The 20955-nt window shown below is 35.0% G+C and overlaps 1 protein-coding gene and 1 long non-coding RNA gene across 6 annotated transcripts in view; one reads left to right on the top strand and one right to left on the bottom strand.

Moving 5' to 3' along the window:
- Positions 1-20955, bottom strand: part of LOC123549404 (uncharacterized) — a 212635-nt gene that overhangs the window by 52227 nt on the left and 139453 nt on the right. For all 5 annotated transcript variants that reach the window (XM_053545411.1, XM_053545410.1, XM_053545408.1 and 2 more), the window contains 15 exons: positions 19817-19933; positions 19091-19282; positions 16150-16309; positions 15327-15529; positions 13206-13301; positions 12695-12837; positions 12221-12422; positions 11761-11874; positions 10148-10293; positions 9253-9451; positions 7210-7323; positions 6355-6723; positions 4368-4529; positions 2948-3295; positions 826-900 (listed from right to left, as the gene is read on the bottom strand). In XM_053545411.1, the coding sequence (XP_053401386.1) occupies positions 826-900; positions 2948-3295; positions 4368-4529; positions 6355-6723; positions 7210-7323; positions 9253-9451; positions 10148-10293; positions 11761-11874; positions 12221-12422; positions 12695-12837; positions 13206-13301; positions 15327-15529; positions 16150-16309; positions 19091-19282; positions 19817-19933 (2640 nt within the window). The remainder of the gene's footprint in view (positions 1-825; positions 901-2947; positions 3296-4367; positions 4530-6354; positions 6724-7209; positions 7324-9252; positions 9452-10147; positions 10294-11760; positions 11875-12220; positions 12423-12694; positions 12838-13205; positions 13302-15326; positions 15530-16149; positions 16310-19090; positions 19283-19816; positions 19934-20955) is intronic.
- The window catches only part of LOC128557647 (uncharacterized), a 78467-nt gene continuing 68241 nt past the window's right edge, over positions 10730-20955 (top strand). Inside the window, exon 1 of the long non-coding RNA XR_008371291.1 lies at positions 10730-10986. This is a non-coding gene — a long non-coding RNA (uncharacterized LOC128557647). The remainder of the gene's footprint in view (positions 10987-20955) is intronic.

Here is a 20955-nt window from a genome sequence, read left to right on the forward strand (position 1 = left end):
TAAATCTAAAACATAGCCTACCATATGGCAATATAGTTATATACTAAAACTACATAGATTTCAATCACAGTCACCTTCTGATTATATTGAACACTTCAAAAAACCGAGACCTATTATTTCTTTAGTGTTTGTAATTACAGGATATCTATCATTATTGTCAACTACATAATAATCTAACAGTTTTGATTGGTCATATGTTAAGCTATGTTAAAATTTCATATTTTATCATGGTAGAAAATTATTTATGTTCTTCCAAATATAACTCTGGTTAAGAGACCATTTTGATCATGTGATTCCCCACAGTAAATGTTGCAGAGTGCAATTCCATGAGAAACGGCGTATGGTCCCCTGTTAAAACAACTGCTTTTCCCGAAATTAGAAAACAATAAACAGAACTAAAGAAGACCTTTTTTTTCAATTTTGCTTTGTTCAATTGAAAGAAAAATAACCCTATATCCTTAAGGCATTAAACATTACATTTCAATTGCATCTAACCTAAACCGACGAATTTGTACCTATATACCCCTAGAAACAATTTGAAAACGACGGATTGAAAGAAAACGTTAAAAATTGTAGCAATAACACAGCTGAACTCTTAAATGAAGACTGAATCACAATGGTCGAGTTCTGGAAAATCACCCTACCGAAACAAAACCTTGTTTGACATTATATTCTACATCACCAACACGATATAAAAAAATTTAAATGCTCAAGCTATTTATGAATTTACGTTCAAACAAAAGATCCCCCCTAATGTCAACAAGGAAACTGAGATATTTTGATAAGAATAAAATTATTAATGTATTAAAATAATTCAAAACATACCCTCTAAAGTCCATTCACTATTTTCTTGTGTGTATCTACAACTATTATTGGTGAAGTCACAAGTTACTGATGGCGCTGAAGTAAAGCATGGAAAGTATTTTATGCTGCTAAACATATCTACAGCATCACAGGAAAATATCAATAGACGCTTTTAAGTTTTTCTGGAAAGGCTGAATATGGACATCTTTAACTTTATGAGTAAACAACTTAACGAATCCTTTACATTATACAAAAGGTTCATGATGACACTGGCTCGCTCACCTGAGCAATATGAGCTACAAGTTGTAAATGTCAAACTGATGCTGCAATATCAAGAAAGTATGTCAGTAGGTAGTCACATTCATGGTCACTGAAAGTCAGTTTTAAGATCGGTATGCACAACTGTATATGTCACCCACATTTCAAGTCTGTATCTTAAAAAAGTAGGTCAGAAGGTCAAGGTCAAAGTCAAGTGGACCCTAATTACTTGGGGTCATCAGGTAATTACAATATTAAACTGTCTACAAATTATGATCAACCCGCCCGCTTAGCTCAGTAGGTAAGAGCGTTGGTCTATGGATCGCGGGGTCGCGAGTTCGATCCTCGGGCGGGGCGTATGTTCTCCGTGACTATTTGATAAACGACATTGTGTCTGAAATCATTAGTCCTCCACCTCTGATCATTCATGTGGGGAAGTTGGCAGTTACTTGCGGATAACAGGTTTGTACTGGTACAGAATCCAGGAAAACTGGTTAGGTTAACTGTCCGCCGTTACATAACTGAAATACTGTTGAAAAACGGCGTTAAACTCAAAACAAACAAAACAAACAAATTATGATCAGATAATGTTTGACGTATTTTTTCCTGTATAATTCATATAACAAAAGACATCCGGGCAGGGCCTCTTTCCATCCCAGTGGCATGATTTGAACAATCTTGTTAAAGAACCATAAGACTATTGGGCAATGCTACATACCAAATATAAAAGGCCTGGGCCAGGACGATTTTTAAAGTTTTTTTCCTATAGAAGTCTATATACACTTGGGACCCCAGGGCGGGGCCTCTTTTCACCCTGGGGTAATAACTTGAACAATCTTTATATAGGACCATAAAGCGATGCTACATACCAAATATCAAAGACCTAGGTCTTGTGGTTTCAGACAAGAAGATTTTAAAACTTTTTCCTATATAAGTCTATCTAAAAATTGGGACCCCCTGGGTGGGGCCTTTTTCATCGCAGGAACATGATTCGAATAATGTTGGTAGAGGACCACAAGGCAATGCAACACACCAAAAGCATAGGCCTTGCAGTTTCAGACAGGAAGACTTTTAAAATCTTTTCCTGTATATGTCTTTGTAAACTTTGGAAGCCCCCACCCCCCCCACGGCGGGGCCTCTGTTTATCCCAGGGTAATAATTTGAAAAATTTGGTAGATGACCCCAAGGCAATGCTACATTACAAATATCAAACACCTAGATCATGTGATTTCAGATAAGGAAATTTTTAAACCTTTTTCCTATATGTCTATGTAAAACTTGGGACCCCAAGGCTGGGCCTCTTTTCATCCAATGGGCATACTGTGAACAGTCTTGGTAGAGGAGCACTAGATGATATTACATACCAAATATCAAAGCCCTAGGCCCTTTTGTTTTCGATAAGATTGGTAGAGAACCACTGGATAATATCAATGCCCTAGGACCTGTGGTTTTAGAAAAGAAGATTTTCAGTTTTCTCTATATAAGTCTTGTAACTAAGGCGGGACCATATTTAACCCTAAGAGAAAAGTTTTGAATAATCCGGGTAGAAGATCACTAGATCCTACATACCAAATATAAAAACCCTATGACCTGCAGTTTTGGACAGTTTTTTCTTTCGGTTGCCATGGTAACCAGAGTTCTGTATGGAGTTCAATTCAAGGAACATCCTGTGAAGTTTCATCAAGATTGGCCGAGTTGTTTAGGAGGAGATGTTGTTTAAAGGAAAGTGTGGACGGACGGATGACGGACGGACGGTCGACGGTTAGCGATCACAATAGCTCATCCCGAGCACTTTGTGCTCAGGCGAGTTAAAAAATTAGGGTTTGTACGTAAACTGCAATGTAGGATTATATCCGGCTATTAGATATAAAGAAATAAAACTTACTTGGACAACTTTTCTTTGTGATTTTCACATCATCGATTGCAATACTGCCGAATGCGGAGGTGCCTCTAGTGACATGGAGGTAAATCTCTCCACGGAAACCTTGTGGTAAGTCATAGCAATCTGACTGACACCAAACACCAGAACCTTTGTATGGTACAACAGACATAGCACTGTATTTGCCAGTGCTTTCTGACCTATAAAATGTCTTTAACATCCCTGTCCCATTACCAGTCATGTAATAAGAAAAGGTATACTGCGCTGCTTCCAAGTTTGCTAGGTCTACAACAAACCATAAAAGTGATTCGTGCCCTGCAACACCAAGTGAACTGTCCAAGTAAATGAAATGTCCTGAAATGAAATAGCAACTTTGTCTAACCACAAATTTAGGGAGAAAGCAAGATCTTTTTTCCATGCGAGTTGCAATATAACTTCCAATGTTCAAGTATCTGGTAGGTTTAGATATCTGGGTGTTTTTTTTTATCTTGTTGGAAGGTTTTTGGAAATATTTGGTGAAGAAAACACACTGAGTGTTCGATGAGAATAGCTGTTTAAAGTTTATCTTTATTTAAAGGGGTCAAACTGAATCACTAAAATAAGTTGCAAGAAGTCTGTGTAAAGATACTACAGACCAAGTTTGCTGTAAACATATAAAGAAGTTTACCAGCGGAAGTTGTTTCAATAATTTTCTTTTTTAACGATGGTAAAATCCATTTAGAAAATTTTAAAATTAACCACAATAAGGGGTCAAGTTGAATCGTTTAAAACCACAAGAAAACAAAGTTCAGTAATTACCCATTAAGTATTTACGGTAAAGGATGTTACTTTTTACTTTCCTATGCGGTACGAAGGTGCTATGCAGCACTATTGCAACGCACTCAAAATGATAGTGTCAATTTTGCTGTAATGCTGACTAATAGTAGTTTTCAAAATTATCGTGACGATGACCCATTTGTTTGTTTAGTTTAACATTACTACGACAGAACAATACGGCGACTATCCAGCAAGAACTTGGCGAAAGACCTCACGTTATTTTATTTTTGTTTAGGTTTAACGTCGCACCGACACAATTATAGATCATATGGCGACTTTCCAGCTTTAATGGTGGAGGCAGACCCAGGTGCCCCTCCGTGCATCATTTCATCACGTGAGGGCACCTGGGTAGAACCATCGAGCTTCTGTAAACCAGCTGGATGGCTTCCTCACAAGAAGAATTCAACGCCCCGAGTGAGGCTCGAACCCACATCGGTGAGGGGCAAGTGAGTTGAAGTCAGCGACCTTAACAATTTGGCCATGGAGGCCCCCTTATGTTATTTTAGGAATGGACAGATAGAACAACTGATCCAGCTTAAGCCAACTGATTGAAGACCGGCGTCGGATTGTACTCCTATACTAATAGCATATAAACCTTATGACTAAATACCTGCAACATTGCCGTCTGCATCAGCTCTTGGACTTGCGTGTTGTAAACTTGTATTTCCTGAACTGATTCGCCAAATGTAACCTGAATCAACTGTACAATTTGCCTCAAACACACATAATCCTGGGTTACTGAAGTCACATTGTTCTATATCTTGTAAGCCTTCTGGAATTGTGCAGTAAGTAGGTAAATATTTGAAGTGGAATAGCTTTTACAAAAAGTAATATTGTACATAACAACACCATAAATCTACACTTTCTGACTTAATCACTATCACCCTAATGGAAATTGCACGCTTAAACAAGCACCCTTTTAACACATTTGTAAAATATTGCAACCAATGTCATTTTTGTTTTGAATTAGCAGTAAAGAAATATTGGTAAATCCATAATGCCGTCTTTGAATAGAGACTATCTGGCTCAAAGACTACTATTTAAACTTGTTAGTAATCAATTTTTAAATCGGAATAATGAACTCAAATAAATAGCTTTAGCCTGACTGGTTAAACATCAAAGCATCTGAAAGATGAATTTCTGTAAACTAGACATTTAATCACAAACCTTGTTATTTCCATTCCAACAATTCACATACAAATATTACGATGAAGTTTTCTGAGTATTAATACAGCAGAATACAGCAGATGTCATAATATTGTCTTGATGGTACGCGTACCGTTTACCATTGTTATTATCTTTTTATTTAAATTAAACCAGAAATCAGGCCATAATCAATTGTCTTGCTGTTCAATTCCTACACACATAGACACTGAACCGTTGAAATCAGACGACAAAGCATGCAACGGGCTTAATAATTTGAACAAGAGCTGTCCTAAGGCAGCCAGTGCTCGACTTTACGAAACATTGTCCCAGGAGCAGGAATATTACCTTAGAGTTTAAATATCCATAGAGTTTCAATCCAGTATCTGCATTAGTTTTGGAGACAGTAACTTGTATGCAAAACTTTAACCAGAAGTTTTCTAAGTCCAAAAGGGGACATAATTTGGTCAAAATACATATCAGAGTTATGTGATTTGACTCAGTGAGGGTTTGGTAATTGATCTAGAAAAAGAAATAAGTTTCAAATCTATATGTCTTTACGTAATAGATTTATGTACATGGAAGCAAACTTTAACCAGAATTTTCTAAAGGGGCCATAATTTGGCCGAAATTTATTTGACTTGATGCAATCAACTAATTCCATAACCTCGAAGACAAATGTGAAGTTTCATTCAATATCTTCATTTGCTTCGGAGATAGTGACTTGCAGGTAAACCTTAACCCGAATTTTCTAAGTAAATGATAGCTGTATATACTTGCGAGCAAAACATTAACCGGGATTTTATAAGTCCAAAAGGAGGCATAATTTGGCCGTCCATGGAACTTGATGCTATCAACTAGTTTTCTAACCCCGAAGACACACGTGGAGTTTCATTTCAATATGGAGACAGTGACTTGCTATTAAAACTTTAACTAGAATTTCCTAAGTTTCTAAGTTCGAAAGGGGTTATAATTTGGCCACACTACATGTCAGATTTATGGGACATGACATAATGAGGTTGGTAATTGACCTAGAAAAAGAAAACAAATCAAAGCTATATACTTTTTAATGATAGCCATATGTACTTGCATGCAAAACTTAACCAAGGTGTGACGCCAACACCAACACCGACGCCAGGGTGAGTAGAATAGCGCTAGACTATTCTTCGAATAATCGAGCTAAAATACACTTTGGAAAATGTAGAAGGAAATCTGAATAGCTTTATACATAAAATAAGCTAGCAGTCAAAGAAATACTTCTCTCCGAATATGTCAAGAGGGAATTATACAAATCACGACTGACATAGAGATTTGACATTAAAAGGATTATGGATATGTTTCAAACACTGTGCTGATTCAGTCACTGATGTATTCCATCCAGTTTCGATTTGCTCCATAATATTTACAGAAATACAAATATTTATTTAATATATATATCTAAATTTAGTACATACCAATACAGTCAGTAAGAAGCTCAACACTGTCAATTGCAAAAGGATTGCGCAAACTTCCATAAATTGGTGTTACCAAGAATGAAAATTGTGCTGTCGAGTAGACGTCTGGATCCACTTTAACGTTTGCTTTCTGCCAAATATACGGAATAAACGTCTCTATCTCTGTCGTCAAATTTTCGGTTGTTTTCGGATTTAATACACTGACTTCGAGTTTGCAGTGAGCATTAGATCCATAGTTAAGTTTATAATAAAACGACAGGCATTTGTATTGCGTGTCTCCAGAAAGTTGTGCAACAGGTGTTGAAAATACTGCAGGTATTCCGTATACTGGAGATTGGGAGTCACTGTTTGTGGCTTGCATTATGTGTCCTAATATTTCAAGGAAAATTAAGATTTGAAGCATAATATAAAATCATAAAATTATTATTATTAATAATAATAATAATAATAACAATAATAATAATAATAATAAAGACTGAGAGCACAATCGGTTTAAGATGCGCACCCATCAATGTATTGTATTGTTCAAACACTTTTATCCAGTTGTTTGATTCACTTGAATCTTTGTCTCAAACTCTACAAAAAGACTTTTGGTGTGTACAACTAAATAACTTAAAACATTTACTAGATTAAAGAATAAAATCCTACATGTACTTGTTACCATTCATTTCTGAAGTTTCAATCTCTCTTATACTGCGAAACAACGAAAGAGTTCAGTTTTACTTCCTTTAAATGAAATGTACAGTTGTAATTGACGAGCATTTAAGTAAATCGACCCAAATATCAACGCAACTAACAAACATTTTAAAGTGAAATTAACACTAATACATGACGTGACAGATGCTAAATACTTACCAGCACGCTGACCTCCGAAAGTATGATCGTCATCGGTGAGGGCCCGTTTCCAGGAAAATGCGGCAGAAGGTAGCAAATAGTCACAGTTCTTTTCGAAATCACATGATGCCGGATCTGTCAAGAAAATAAAACTGTGCATAAATACGACAGTAGAACCTGATACCAGAAACTTGTGACAACACCAATATAATATCAATGTCACTTTATTTCGTGACATATATGGTCCATTTTCTGTTCAGTTTGCCAGGAACCTACGTATTGTAAGAATTACTTACAATCTCTTTCAGTATGTGCACGAGTTGTAACATCTTTTTAAGTCTGCATGAACAGGCTATAGCAGATCAATTTATTCCATCATTTTTACATTTCATTACTAAATAAAATGACATTCATACAAAACATCCTAAATGCGAATAGTGGGGACTAATGCCCTTCAGCTCCAACTTCCCTTATATTCCCCTCATGCTACTGACAACGATTTCACGTTTTTCAAATGTCACCACTGACAAAACAATTCTTACTGTTAAAAGGCCGGAGACAACTCCTTTTCACCTCTTAACTTCTCACTATTCTCCCCGAATATACCCCTTGTTTTGTTATCTACGATAAAATTTCATTTTTTTAATTTCGCCACTTACAAAATTACATTCTTACAAAATAACTCTTACTATGAAAATGCCTGGGACTTAGCTCCTTTCATCTCTTACTATCTCCTATTTTCCCCGTATGTTCCCCTTCTTTTATGATCTATGATAAAATCTCATTTTTTTGTACTTAGATATTTTTTGTAAGAATGTAATTTTGTAAGTGGCTAAATTTGTAATTAACGATTTTTTAAATAAAGGTCATATAAGAAGGGGTCCCCGGAAATACACTTAAATGTTATTTTCCAATATGAATGTTTTAGTGTTTTGACTTGAAGTAAATCAAAGTGAAATTTGTCTATTTTCAAATGTCTGCAGCCCCAGGTAGGAACTGCATTATTCTATCAAAGTATAGCTTTAAAAATAATTGGACAATATCGCCATAACCTGTAACAATCGGCTAAATTAAAACACATGCACGTCTTTCAGATACGAAATAATAAAAATATAAATGTACCATATTTGCCTTACAATAAGATAAGAAAAAATAATGTTGTAACAGAAAGTAATGGGATTCCCTTATACACATCAAAGTATATTATTTGTGCACTTAAACCTAGTATAATACTGTGATCACAATAATCTACGCTATCTTATCGAAGATATAGTGCATTTTATTCGACCTGGCGGGCGGATTTACTCTCTGACTTATGCAAATAACGGTCATCTCAATTAACGAGCAAAATAGGTAGAGCAACATAACTGTTTAAATTCGTTACTAACGACTAAAATTTAACGCTAAATTGGTTACAGTGTAAGGTAGATGATCACTGAATAAGAAATCAGTTTTCCGAATAAACTACACATCCTGCACAATAATGCAGTGGACCGTCCTTAACTCCGCCCAACCAGGCCGATTAAAACGCACTATAGTTGAACAGATTAAAAGAAAAAGCTCTTGCAGACATTGTTCGTTGTGTACCTTTATAACATTGACAGCAACTGTTGTTAACACTGTCTCATCGTGAAAAGTTAAACTGATTTTGACAATGTACTCATGCGGACAAAGTTCACTGTTTAATTCGTATGATCGAGGAAATCAAATCTGATAATGTACTCACAAATTATAGTTCTTTGTTTAATTCTGTATCATCGAGGAAAGTCTAACTGATATTAATTATTCATGCGTACATAATTCATTGTTTAACTCTATACTACTAAGTAAAATTAAAATAATTATGATAATGTACTCACATGTATATAGTTCTGTGGTCGTATCACCAAGAAGAGTTAAAATAATTATGATAATTTGTATTCAGCAGACATCACTAACTGTTTAACTGTACCTCATCGAGGAAATTCAAACACTGAGTATGATACACATACGGGCATAGTTCATTCTTCAACTACTCTACATCATGTAGAAACGTTAAACTGATTATAATAATTTTGTACTCACGCAGACATGGCTCATTGTTCAACTCTATATCATCAAGGAAAATACTGCCCTCGGAGACATATCTACGTAGAATAAAGTTAACATTAAACTGTTCATCATCAGTAGTAGGCAGTCGCATGCAAACTTTCTCCCATTCTGATTTGTAATGGTTGTCTGAAAATATCGTCTTTACCCCATCACTCGAGGTTTCGAAGTCGACCTGAAATTCAATACAACAAATTACAAATTTCATTGAAATGAGTTGTAAGCCTGTACCCCTTAATACTAAACTTCTATGATGGATGGCAGCGTTACGGACCAGACAGGAAAAAGAAACACTGAGCTTTGATCTCCACAAGTGACCTTGACCACTGAGCTAGAGTTAAGTGCTGCGCATGACATATTGTCACATTTGTGCAAAGTAATATTGTAATCCCTCAATAAATGACAGAGTGCTGGACAATAAACCGACCCTGTTGAGGTTATGCTAACCTCTGACTTCCAAGTGTGACCTTGACCTTTAAGATAGGATATGAAATTGTGCACTACACATCAGTTAACTATAAGAAATATTTGTGCCAAGTAATATCAAAATCTCTTGCAGATGAAATAGTGGGTGGATTGAAGGACGGACGGAATGAAAGAATGACAAACAGATGGACGGAAAATCGCAATCCTATAGTTTCCGAAACTGGTTTTCAAACCGAAGGGGAAGGGGAAGCTAACTCATTCTTGTCATGTTGTAATGATACATTGCTCTAAGTAAACTATTGGACAAAGAAATGTTTTCTCCCAGTTAAAAATTTAATTCCTAAATCTATAGACTTAAAAACAACATGAAAATAATGGTAATTGTTTTTAAAAATATTTTCGTCATTCTTAAGTCTATTATATATTATATATAAGTCTATTCTACCCTGAGTGCTAGATCATTCCCATCCATTCCCACGCCTGTTTGTACATAATTAAATCGAAGATACGAGCTCGCGTCCGGCGATGAGGAAACTGATATGGCATAATCCGTATTTTGTATCGCATAAGTTGAGGCCCCTTCCAAACTGTCTGAAAATAAAACATTTTTTTTTCAATACAGTGACTCTTGTTTTTATATATGTATTTTTTTAAAATGTGTTAAAGGAAAGCTAGCTAAAGTACTCTTTTATATCCATATTCGATAGTAGATAGGTTGTTTGGCATGTATGCAAATCAATCACATAATTTATTGTTATGTATGACAATCCTCCGTTAAATTTTATTCAGTCAGGTTGAAAACATGATTTAAATGATTTGTTTATTATCTCTGTAGTCTAGAATATTATATTGTGTTCTTTAACAATACTGATAAGCACTTATTTTTAGAAGAATTGTCCTTGGTTTTTTCAGTATGTTCTTTTTATTCTTAGTGGTAAATGAAAATTCTGGAACCTTCCATGATACAATAAATAGTAGTGTTTTTTAGGATTAGAGCAGAACTTAGATTATAGATATTGATGAAACTTTCCAGTATTACTTAATAACAAAATATTACCAGTGTGGATATTTGATATTTTGAAAGATTATTTGAAGGATTTATTTAACTTGTGGATTTTAAAAGCTATCTTTGAAGAGAGGAATTACAACTTTTGGATAAACTAAAGTTTCTTTTGAACCGTTGTGATATATTGTTGAATTTAATCAGATTGGATATAAATTGGACCTGGAAAGACTTTTTTTACATATAAAATTGGATCCTACTCCTCTTTGACATTTTTGAAGGTATTTGAATTGATTGTTACTTAAATCCATCAACAACATTTTGTTATTATTAATCGTTGCTGGTTTGTCTTTCTGTTACTTTTATCTACTGTAGCATGAAATTGTTACCCTCTGACGTAACATTATATAAAACAAAATATGCTAGAGGATCATTTGACTATAAAAATGCAACCAAGCAAAACATAGGATACTCGGTTTGTCCGTTCCATGAAAGGTGATAAAAAGTGCAACAAACCTCACTCCAACTAGCTGAATTCTATTATATAGATATTGAATGGATGCTCCCAAATGACCAGCTGAGTATAATATTAGCAAAACTGTATTTCAGTCCTTTTTATTGCTGATTTCGGTTTCTAGGAACTGCACATGCTGGCATATATTTTAGCATTATTCTTTGATAGCACTAATGTGCAGTAACAATGTACTTTTGTTCTGTAATTAGACAGACTATGTTTGTATGATTATCAATCAGAAATAAATCAATACAGGTTAATCATCTAGTTTACCATTATGATGCACTATGCTTTATAGTTTCAATAACTTCAAATGAGCCGTGCCATGGGAAAACCAACATAGTGGCTTTGCGACCAGCATGAATCCAGACCAGCCTGCGCATCCGCGCAGTCTGGTCAGGATCCATGCTGTTCGCTAATGGTCTCTCTAATTGCAATAGGCTTTGAAAGCGAACAGCATGGATCCTGACCACTATGTTGGTTTTCTCATGGCACGGCTCAAATTACTTCCAAAATCAGTTATAATCATACGATTACTTACTGTTTTTTACATTCCAGACAGATGCCCCAAAATCGCCATTGTTACAGGTTTCCGATAAAAATGTCTGGCAAACTTCTAGATCGTTAAATGAACATTTATTCGCAGGAAACTGGCCTATCAAAACATAAATACTGAATTAAGTAAACACGCCACTTTTCAAATACTGAAAAAATATTGCGTCAGATTAGAGGCGTTTAGATGTGCGAAATGATTTTGAAAGGAATAATCAGACATTTATAATTGAATAACTTTCGCTTTCTCTATTGAAAGTTATGATCCTAGCAGAAGGTAAAATACCTATTTATCTTAAATGTAAGAAATATATTTAAAAAAAATTCAACTTTATTTTATATTATGCTACCGAAAATTGTAAAAGAATTAAGGTGGAGAACCTTGGGTATCGAAAAAAATGCAATTTTGTGAAATATATAAAGATGATGATGAATGTAACAAGTTATACCTGGACATTTTTCTTGATTTACTATCACAGTATGTAATCCTATGGTGTGATTACTGTCAGACGGTGCCATGGTCATTGTGAACACCATCTGAACTTCTTCATGTACGAATTCATCAGGCAGTGCAACACATGCGCTATAGCGGCCTTCGATGATGTACTCTACATTCTTCCATACAAACAAATCATCACCTCCGCCCCCAGGCTAAAATTGAATAATTTCTGTTAACTAAATCTAAAGGCAAATGAATATTCTTGTATAGCAATATGTCTACATTCTACTACACAAGTGGGGGATTTTATTTCCTGCAAAGTACCTTAATATTCGAAGTATACACGTTAAGACAAAATAAAATAATTCAACCATTTGGTCATATTTTTAAAGTTACCCTCATATCTACAGTGTCTAACTTTTACATCGGTATTAAGGAAAATATCCCTAGTTAGTGATACCATGGGTGTAACTCATTTACTTACCCTCAGGGACAATACTATGCTCTCTCCATGGTAACCTCCGAACGAATATTCAAAAGTGACACTTTCCCCTTTGGAGTATGTGAAGGAAGGAGAAAAAATTTCCGTGACCTCTTGTTCAGACCCCAGCATGTAAAGACCATCACCTTAATATGCCATAACAATAATATAATATTTTTTTATAATGTAGACATTATACTTGAAGTGTAGAAATAACCCACCACATAATTACCCAAAACGTTATGGACAATCATTGGTACAACTACAAAAGTACTTGCATTTTTTTCTAAATACATTGGATATTTTATAACAGGGACTCAATATATGAAAATAAAATCAACAGAAATTATTTAAGTTAGATGTTTCTTGATTAAAATGCAAAGTAACTGTTGATAAAAAGAACATGTACATTGGTTTGTTTAAAGAAATTACCGACAAAAGACATAAATTGGGACAGATTTAAATACAACTTAAAATAACTCAAAAGCATTCGAAACAACAAACTCTAACTAACCATATTTGATAGTATTTACAAGCAAAACTTTCGTAGTGTCATACTCGTAACCACAATCAGCGGGGGCAGTCAGATTACAAGACGCTGACGTCACCGCTGAAACAATGAGTAAATTTTAACAATATAAAGATTGATATACATGTATATTTATATATCTTTTCAAGGAAATTACTTTTGCTAACAGTTGAAGCAAGATAATTCTTTTGCTTTTGTTGTATCATTTTTTTCAAAAGCAATTTCCTTCATGTTTGTACTAATTGTTCTCTTACATATTTCTCCTAGTAGTAGTTTATGAGTGTTACATAAAATATAACATTTCAATGAATTGCAAAATATTCAAACGCAAAATGAAAACTGAACACAGACACATATACGAGTAAACATTCTTTATTTACCCTGCACCAGGCTAAGTATATTACATGTATGCATTCTTCTTCCATAAATGTTAAGGGTGTTGCGCACAACTGATATTTAAATCCTGTTTTGCATGTCAAAGTTACAGACCAGACAGGAAAAAATCCCACTGACCTTTAATCTCAAAGTGTGACCTTGACCTTTAAGCTTTGGTTCTGGGTGCTGCGCATGACACGTCGTCTCATCATGGGGAACATTTATGCCAAGTAATATTAAAATCCCTTGATGGATGACAGAGTTCTGGACCGGACAGGAAAAGAAAACCCTATAAACCTTTGACCTCCAATTGTGACCTTGACCTTTAAGCTAGGGGTCCGGGTTTTGCGCACGTTACGTTGTCTGATCATGGGGAACATTTGTGCCAAGTAATATTAAAATCCCTTCATGGATGGCAGAGTTTGGGACCGGACAGGAAAAAAGTCCTGTTGACCTTTGACCTCCAATTGTGACCTTGACCTTTGAGCCAGGGGTCCGGGATTTGTGCATGAAACGTCGTGTCATCATGGGGAACATTTGTGCCAAGAGATATTAAAATCCCTTATTGAATGACGGAGTTATGGACCGGACACGAAACAGACCCTGTTCATGCTATGTAACCATTTGACTGCCAATTGTGACCTTGACCTTTGAGCTAGGGGTCTGAAAGTTATGCACGACACATCGTCTTATTATGAAGTACATTTGTGCCAAGTAATTTTAAAATCCCTTCTTGGGTGGCATAATTATGGACCGGACAGGAAAAAAACCCGTTGACCTTTGACCTCCAATTGTGACATTGACCTTTAAGCTAGGAGTCCTGGTTTTGCGCATGACAGGTCGTCTTATTATGGGAAACATTTGTGCCAAGTAATATTAAAATCCCTTCATGGATGACAAAGTTATGGACCGGAGACGAAATTGCGGACGGACGGAATGACGGACGGACGGAAAAGCGTATTCATATTGTCCCCGAAACTTGTTTTCAACCAGACGGGGAGTAATAAACATGACACCTTAGAAGTATAGTTTCATACATTGACGGTTTCCTCACACACACACACAAAATACTTCTACACACCAAGCTAGGTTTAAACCCGCTGTGGACTAGAAACCTCGCTTGCTGTGTTGTTCATGTGAGAAAGCGATCCAGCTGAAGCGTGCCTGATACAACGCTCGGAAGAGCACCTGGAGTCTTCCTCCATTATGAAACTCTTGAATGTCACCATATGACCAATAAATGTGTCAATTTGACGTAAACCCAATGAAAAGCTTTATCCAAAAACTAATATCGACTTTGTAAATAAAAGTTAAGAAACTACACTGTGCATACAAATCTATTATCTTAAATTATATTAACATATCATGTGTAGGTAAGATTTTTTAAACAAAAGAAGAAGATAAACCTTTCTTTCTAGAAATACTGATCTTGACCATATTAGATAATCAGGATAATAATATTTTCATTAATATTCTTTTATGATATATATTTTAACACTTCTCCCCTAGTTAAACACTAGCGACAACTGTGAAAGAATGACTTTTGCTGGATTCTTTAAGAAACTCGTTTATTGCGTGTTCGAGCCAAGTAGGTAACATTGTGACAACCTGTGTGTTTTCACAAAAGAACATCAAACAATGCATGAGATATATGCAAACGCTAAGAGGGTAATAGTTCTACAAAAGTATGCAACTGTTGAATGATAAAATCTACAGAAAAAGAATACATACGACAATTAACTCCCCTGAAACTATCTTCATAATAACAGCTACAACCAGATGTGCATGTGTCCTTCCACCTTTGCAGATTACACTCTAGTATACTGTTTTCATCTCCTGAACAGTAAAATTGGTACATAATGATGTCTTTCGTCTTGGAATCATCGGCAGCACCAGGGTTCGACACATACACATTGTAACCAAGCCGAGGAGTCCTGCATAGTAACAGAATGAAGTTTATACTTGATCGTAGTTACGTTAACCCTTACTCTGCTAAATTTCTATAACTAACTCATTCATCTTTTAATTTTGACAGTACCATTAACTGTTAAGAGGGATGCTTATCAAGATACTGACTAAATGGCTGGCGAACAGTGCAGATTTTGATCAGGAAACACAAATGTGGAGGTTAAACATGATCTACATTGGTTGCAAAGGTCCTAGCAAGAAAACGGTTAAAACTGGAAAGAATACAAACTTATCTGAATCATTAATGAGTTTACTTCTAGGGAATATCCAGGCGGTTTAGTTGACAAAACAATGAATGTGCATTTTATTCTCTAACACTACAGTGATACGTGCTTTTAATAATTTTATATGACGCTCAAACTATGTTCCTTTATTTGTTTGTTTTGTACTTGTCCAGTGGCTTTACTTTTTTTCTTTTTAATAAAATACCTACGCTGCCTTAGGAAATAGTTAAGTGTTTGATATTTGTATCCGTTTTCAGGTTACCGGAAGTCAAGTTTTATGATTTTTCTTTTCCAATAAAAATGATGAGAATGACAGAGCTTTGATTTATTAAAAATACAAACGAAAGAATTGACCATCTTACCCAAAACCAGCCAGTCTGCAGATAACGTTTGCCGCCCCGCTGTTAATATATCCACAAACAAATCCGCTTCTACCATCTGAGAGAGTGAGAAACACTTTTCCCACATTGTCACTGACCCCTTCTCTTAATTCAACGCTTTCTACGGTAAAATTGTAGGTATCTATATTTAAATAAACAAAAATGACACTGTTTATCAACAAGAGGATCAAAGCGCTTACCTGTGTACAAGGCGCTATGTGTGACTGTATAACGTATTGGTACAAGTACAGAGCAAGTGTTTCTATGCTAGCCTATATTATATACATGTCACTCACAATAAACCCAGAGCAACAATTTGAACAATAACGGCAGACAGCACAACCTAATACAACACGCTAAATATCAAGGTTTTAGCTACTACTGATTTAAAGAAGAAGACTTTCGAAGTTTCTTATATATATACTCTTAGTAAGTACATGTCCGACAGAACACTATGGTAGAGAGTCAAACCCTTATATTATATGCTAAATAGCAAAGCTCGCTCTAAAGAAAAACATTTCAAAAGTCTGATAGCTAAAAGCCTATTTCTAACCAAAAAGACCCTTATGTTCAATGAACCAGTAACATTTAAAATGAAAACTGACCACGCCCTCTGGCGGCAATGTGTTTTGACAAATTAGAACATTTTTTATAATATTTGTAGAAGGTCGTACACAAATAATTTATGTGAAATTATTTTGAAATTGGGCAACAGTTTAATACAAGAAGATTTTCTAAACCCCCAGTAGCCAGCAGCCATGCATTCTACGCATTAGAATAATCTGATAAATCCTGGTAGAGGGTCACACAAGGACCATTAGTGTAAAACTATTTTAAATCAGGCCAAAAGTTTCACAAAAGATTTTTTAAAGTTTTCGCTATATACATATTTTGCAAAAATGGCCACGCCCTCTGTCTCTGACGACCATGCTTTGTGACGAATTAAAATAATTTGAACAATCCTTTGGTGAAGATCACAAAAAGACAATTAGTGTATAATTATTTTAAAATCGATCCAGCAGTTAAACAGAAAAAGATGTTTTAAATTTCATATACATACATAAAGGGAAATGTCACCATACCTCCTGGATAATCAAGATGATTTCAATGATCTCTGTAGAAGTTGAAATAAAAACCATTTATGTGAAATTGTTTCAAAATCGGATCATCAGTTTAGGAGGAAATATTTTTGAAGATTTCTCTATTTTTAGCTCGGATGGCCCCTATGTGCAACGAAACAACTTTGGTAGATGACCGTCCAAGAAACATCCATGTCAAGTTTTATCATTTTATGGTTTTGGAGGAGATTTCGTTTAAACACAAATATTTACATTCGCCATATTCTTTTCTATTGAAAATTATGACTGCTTAGTGACAACGGACCGCTGCTTTGACGACGTCCGCGCATAGTCAGGGAGATCTTTCCTTAGATAACATCGCGGTTGTTCCGTCTGGTGAACAAATTGAAAGGAATTAAATAATAAATATTAGAAATAAAATTTCTTTTTCGGTGTTCTTGCGAAAAGAACGACAGAATAGGATCGGCAAATTAAACATGCTCATGGATTTGCCGATCATATTCTGTCGCTCATTGGCAAAATGAAGGACTGAATAAAGTCAGCAAATATGATATGACCATGGATTTAGCGATCCTATTCTGTCATTCATTTCGCGTGAAAACACAAACAATTTCATTGTTGACGACGGACGGACGGACGGACGGACGGACCGATGCACGACAGATACCCAGTGATCACAAAAGTTCACCATGAGCACACTTGGGTTCAGGTGAGTTTAAAATATACATGCTACAATAACATTTTAATTACAGTTACCTAAACTACTCAAAGTGGCTTTATTTGTATGAAATAAGAAACCACAATTTCTCAAAATATACTTACTTCATTTCTATGAAATAAGAAACATACACTACTCAAAATGAACTGACTATATATTTGTATTAAATAGAAAACTACTCAAAATTTTCTGACTATATTTGTATTAAATAGAAAATTACTCAAAATGTACACACTGCATTTGTATCAAATAGGAAATATCAACTACTCATAATGTAGTGATTTTATCTGTAGTAAATAGAAATAGGAAACATCAACTTATCAAAATGCACAGACAATATTTGTATGAAATAGTAAACATTAACACTGAAAATGTACTAACTATATTTGTACTAAATATCAAACATCAACTACTCAAAATGTACTAACTATATTTGCATTAAATAGAACATGTTTGTAATATTGATCATAACCAAGGCGTACCTGTTGAACAAAAAGTTCAGGAAATTATTAAATATCGTGTGTTTTAAGTGTAAAGGAAGTACTGTCCCTGATTACACGGTTCAGTGTTTCGTAAATTCATCATTATCCATATATCGGAAGCACAATGTACAACTTAGTCATAAAGTCTTCTCCGTTATAATGTCGCAATTTACTGTACAATATACATGAACAGAGTTTCTTGAATATTGGCATGATGCACATTCCCTGGCCTTATAATTTCACAACCAAACAATTATTGTTTATTCTAATATGCATGTCTCTGTTAAAACACACGTACGCTAGAATGACGTCACGTTAACATGCGATGACATCAATGTTTTGTTGCGACCAAGAAAGAACGCTATTATATTTTATCTATAGTTTAGATTAAGGGCATATTAGAATCGAAATAATGTATAGCAAAATCGTGTTTTAATACTATTTTTCGTACACTCAGGCGGTAATACGTCGTACAAATAATTTCACTCGGGCTGAGCACACGTGAAATTATAACGCCCGACGTATAACCACCCATCGTGCATAAATAGTATTACAACACTCTTTTGCTATAAATTATTTCTTAAAAGATACCATCAAAGCCAAAACTACTACAGTATTCAACAATTATGCAATGCATTACATACCTTTAGTCGCTTTTCTAGAATAGATAACACTGAAACCAGTGTCAGGCGTTTTAGCTTTTACTTTAACTACATTCATCCCATTAAGGTTCAGTTCTGTTGGAAGGGTACAAATATTCTGCACGGAGATCGAGTCCTCATCAAAGATTTCTAAACACTCCCTAATATCTGTGAAACTTAGCCCAACACTGGATTCTAAAATGAAAAAGATATTTAATGGCGATGCCATGGACTTACATGTTAGGTCATGCATTATCTATATCTGCTACATGTTGCACAGTTCTTACGCACTTGCATGGAAAAGAATTATATAGTTTATGCTCAGATACGCGAAGTGCCAAAGCGGGCAGAAAAACTGCAATGACTTTTGACCGAATTGATTGCAATTACAAGGTAACACGCGAATACCATGAATCTAGTTGTGTTTATCGTTGATCCTTAAAGTTTACAATTTTCTAATCTATTAATCTGACATGTTATTTTGGATGTTAACATTCATATACTTTCAAGGATTTTCACTCACGCTGATCTGCCATGGAGTGCAGCTATGGTATCTAAGCACTATCTATTCACCACGAACCTTTTTTACTCCAGTTACTAGGTCTCAGACGTTACAGTTCCTTAAAATAAGCTAGAAACTAAGTGCAACTTAAACCTGGTCTAGTGTTGAATATTCATTCTGTACGAGTGTCACCTTAAAATAAGCTAGAAACTAAGTACAACTTAAACCTGATCTCGTGTAGAATATCCATTCTGTGCAAGTGTCACTTCCAGTTTTATAACCGTCATATGTAATGCTACTGCTAGAGCTTATTTCTATTACATCACAAACGTCCGTTTGTAATACTGAAAGAAAAAAATATGCTTAATGAACATAGTGAATACTTGGATCTCTTGGAAAAAAAGTCTCTCAAAATCACATCTGGCATCAGTTCTCATAGAATATAGTAGGGAAATCATTGTGCCAGTTGTAGCCGTAGTTAAAAAATGTACACTTTCTTCAGAGCTTCACGACTATGAGGCTATGCATTTTAATTGCAATTAGAAACTGTTATTTTCCATTTTAATTTTTACACAAAGATATAAAGAATTTTTGTCTAGCATGCTTATTTTAAAATCAGGAGATTACTTTTACTTATCAAATTGTGTATATTTTTCAAACACAAAATCTTTATACAATAGATATCATTTTTTTTTATCCTACCTTCATGCAAAACAAAGGCAAAAAACAAGGTGGCAGATAAATTTTGCTTTATCTGGTCAGTGACTAGATAAAGCTTGGCGGACTACTTTTTGGATTTTTTTGTAATGATATAATGTAGGACTTAATATAGAATGACAACACTTGTATTCTAACTACTTTATTTACTATGATTGATGCCTACTGACTGAGCTGCAGTGAGCCAGTGCCTGGGTATTATATACAAGATAAGGGAGGCTACCTCTGTAGAAATGCTACCTAAGCATATCATGTTACATCTCCCTTCTTTTAAACATGCACAAATGAAATATTTAAGAAAGATATCATGTACAAGTTCATCATGTAAGTCAATATACTGTGTATTTCTATGTAAATGAGATGTGGAACCAAAATTTGTAGTCCTGTTTGGCGCAATATAACCTATACTGTGTTGGTACGCCGTAAAACCCAAATAAAACAAGCAAATTCGATGAATTGGAATCCCCAGCCGAAAGGGTCAGAGGTGAGGAACGGCAAAAAAATATATCCAGCAAAAAGTTAAGAATTTTACCAAGAAGCAAATAATTTCATTAGTCAAAATCAAATTAAAAGAAAATGAATGGTTTGTTTGGTTGGGGGTGGATACAACAGTTTACATGTTGATTATAAATATTGATAGAAAACGAAA

This window comes from Mercenaria mercenaria, chromosome 6 (genome assembly GCF_021730395.1).
Source record: "Mercenaria mercenaria strain notata chromosome 6, MADL_Memer_1, whole genome shotgun sequence".
NCBI classification, from domain to species: Eukaryota; Metazoa; Mollusca; class Bivalvia; order Venerida; family Veneridae; genus Mercenaria; species Mercenaria mercenaria.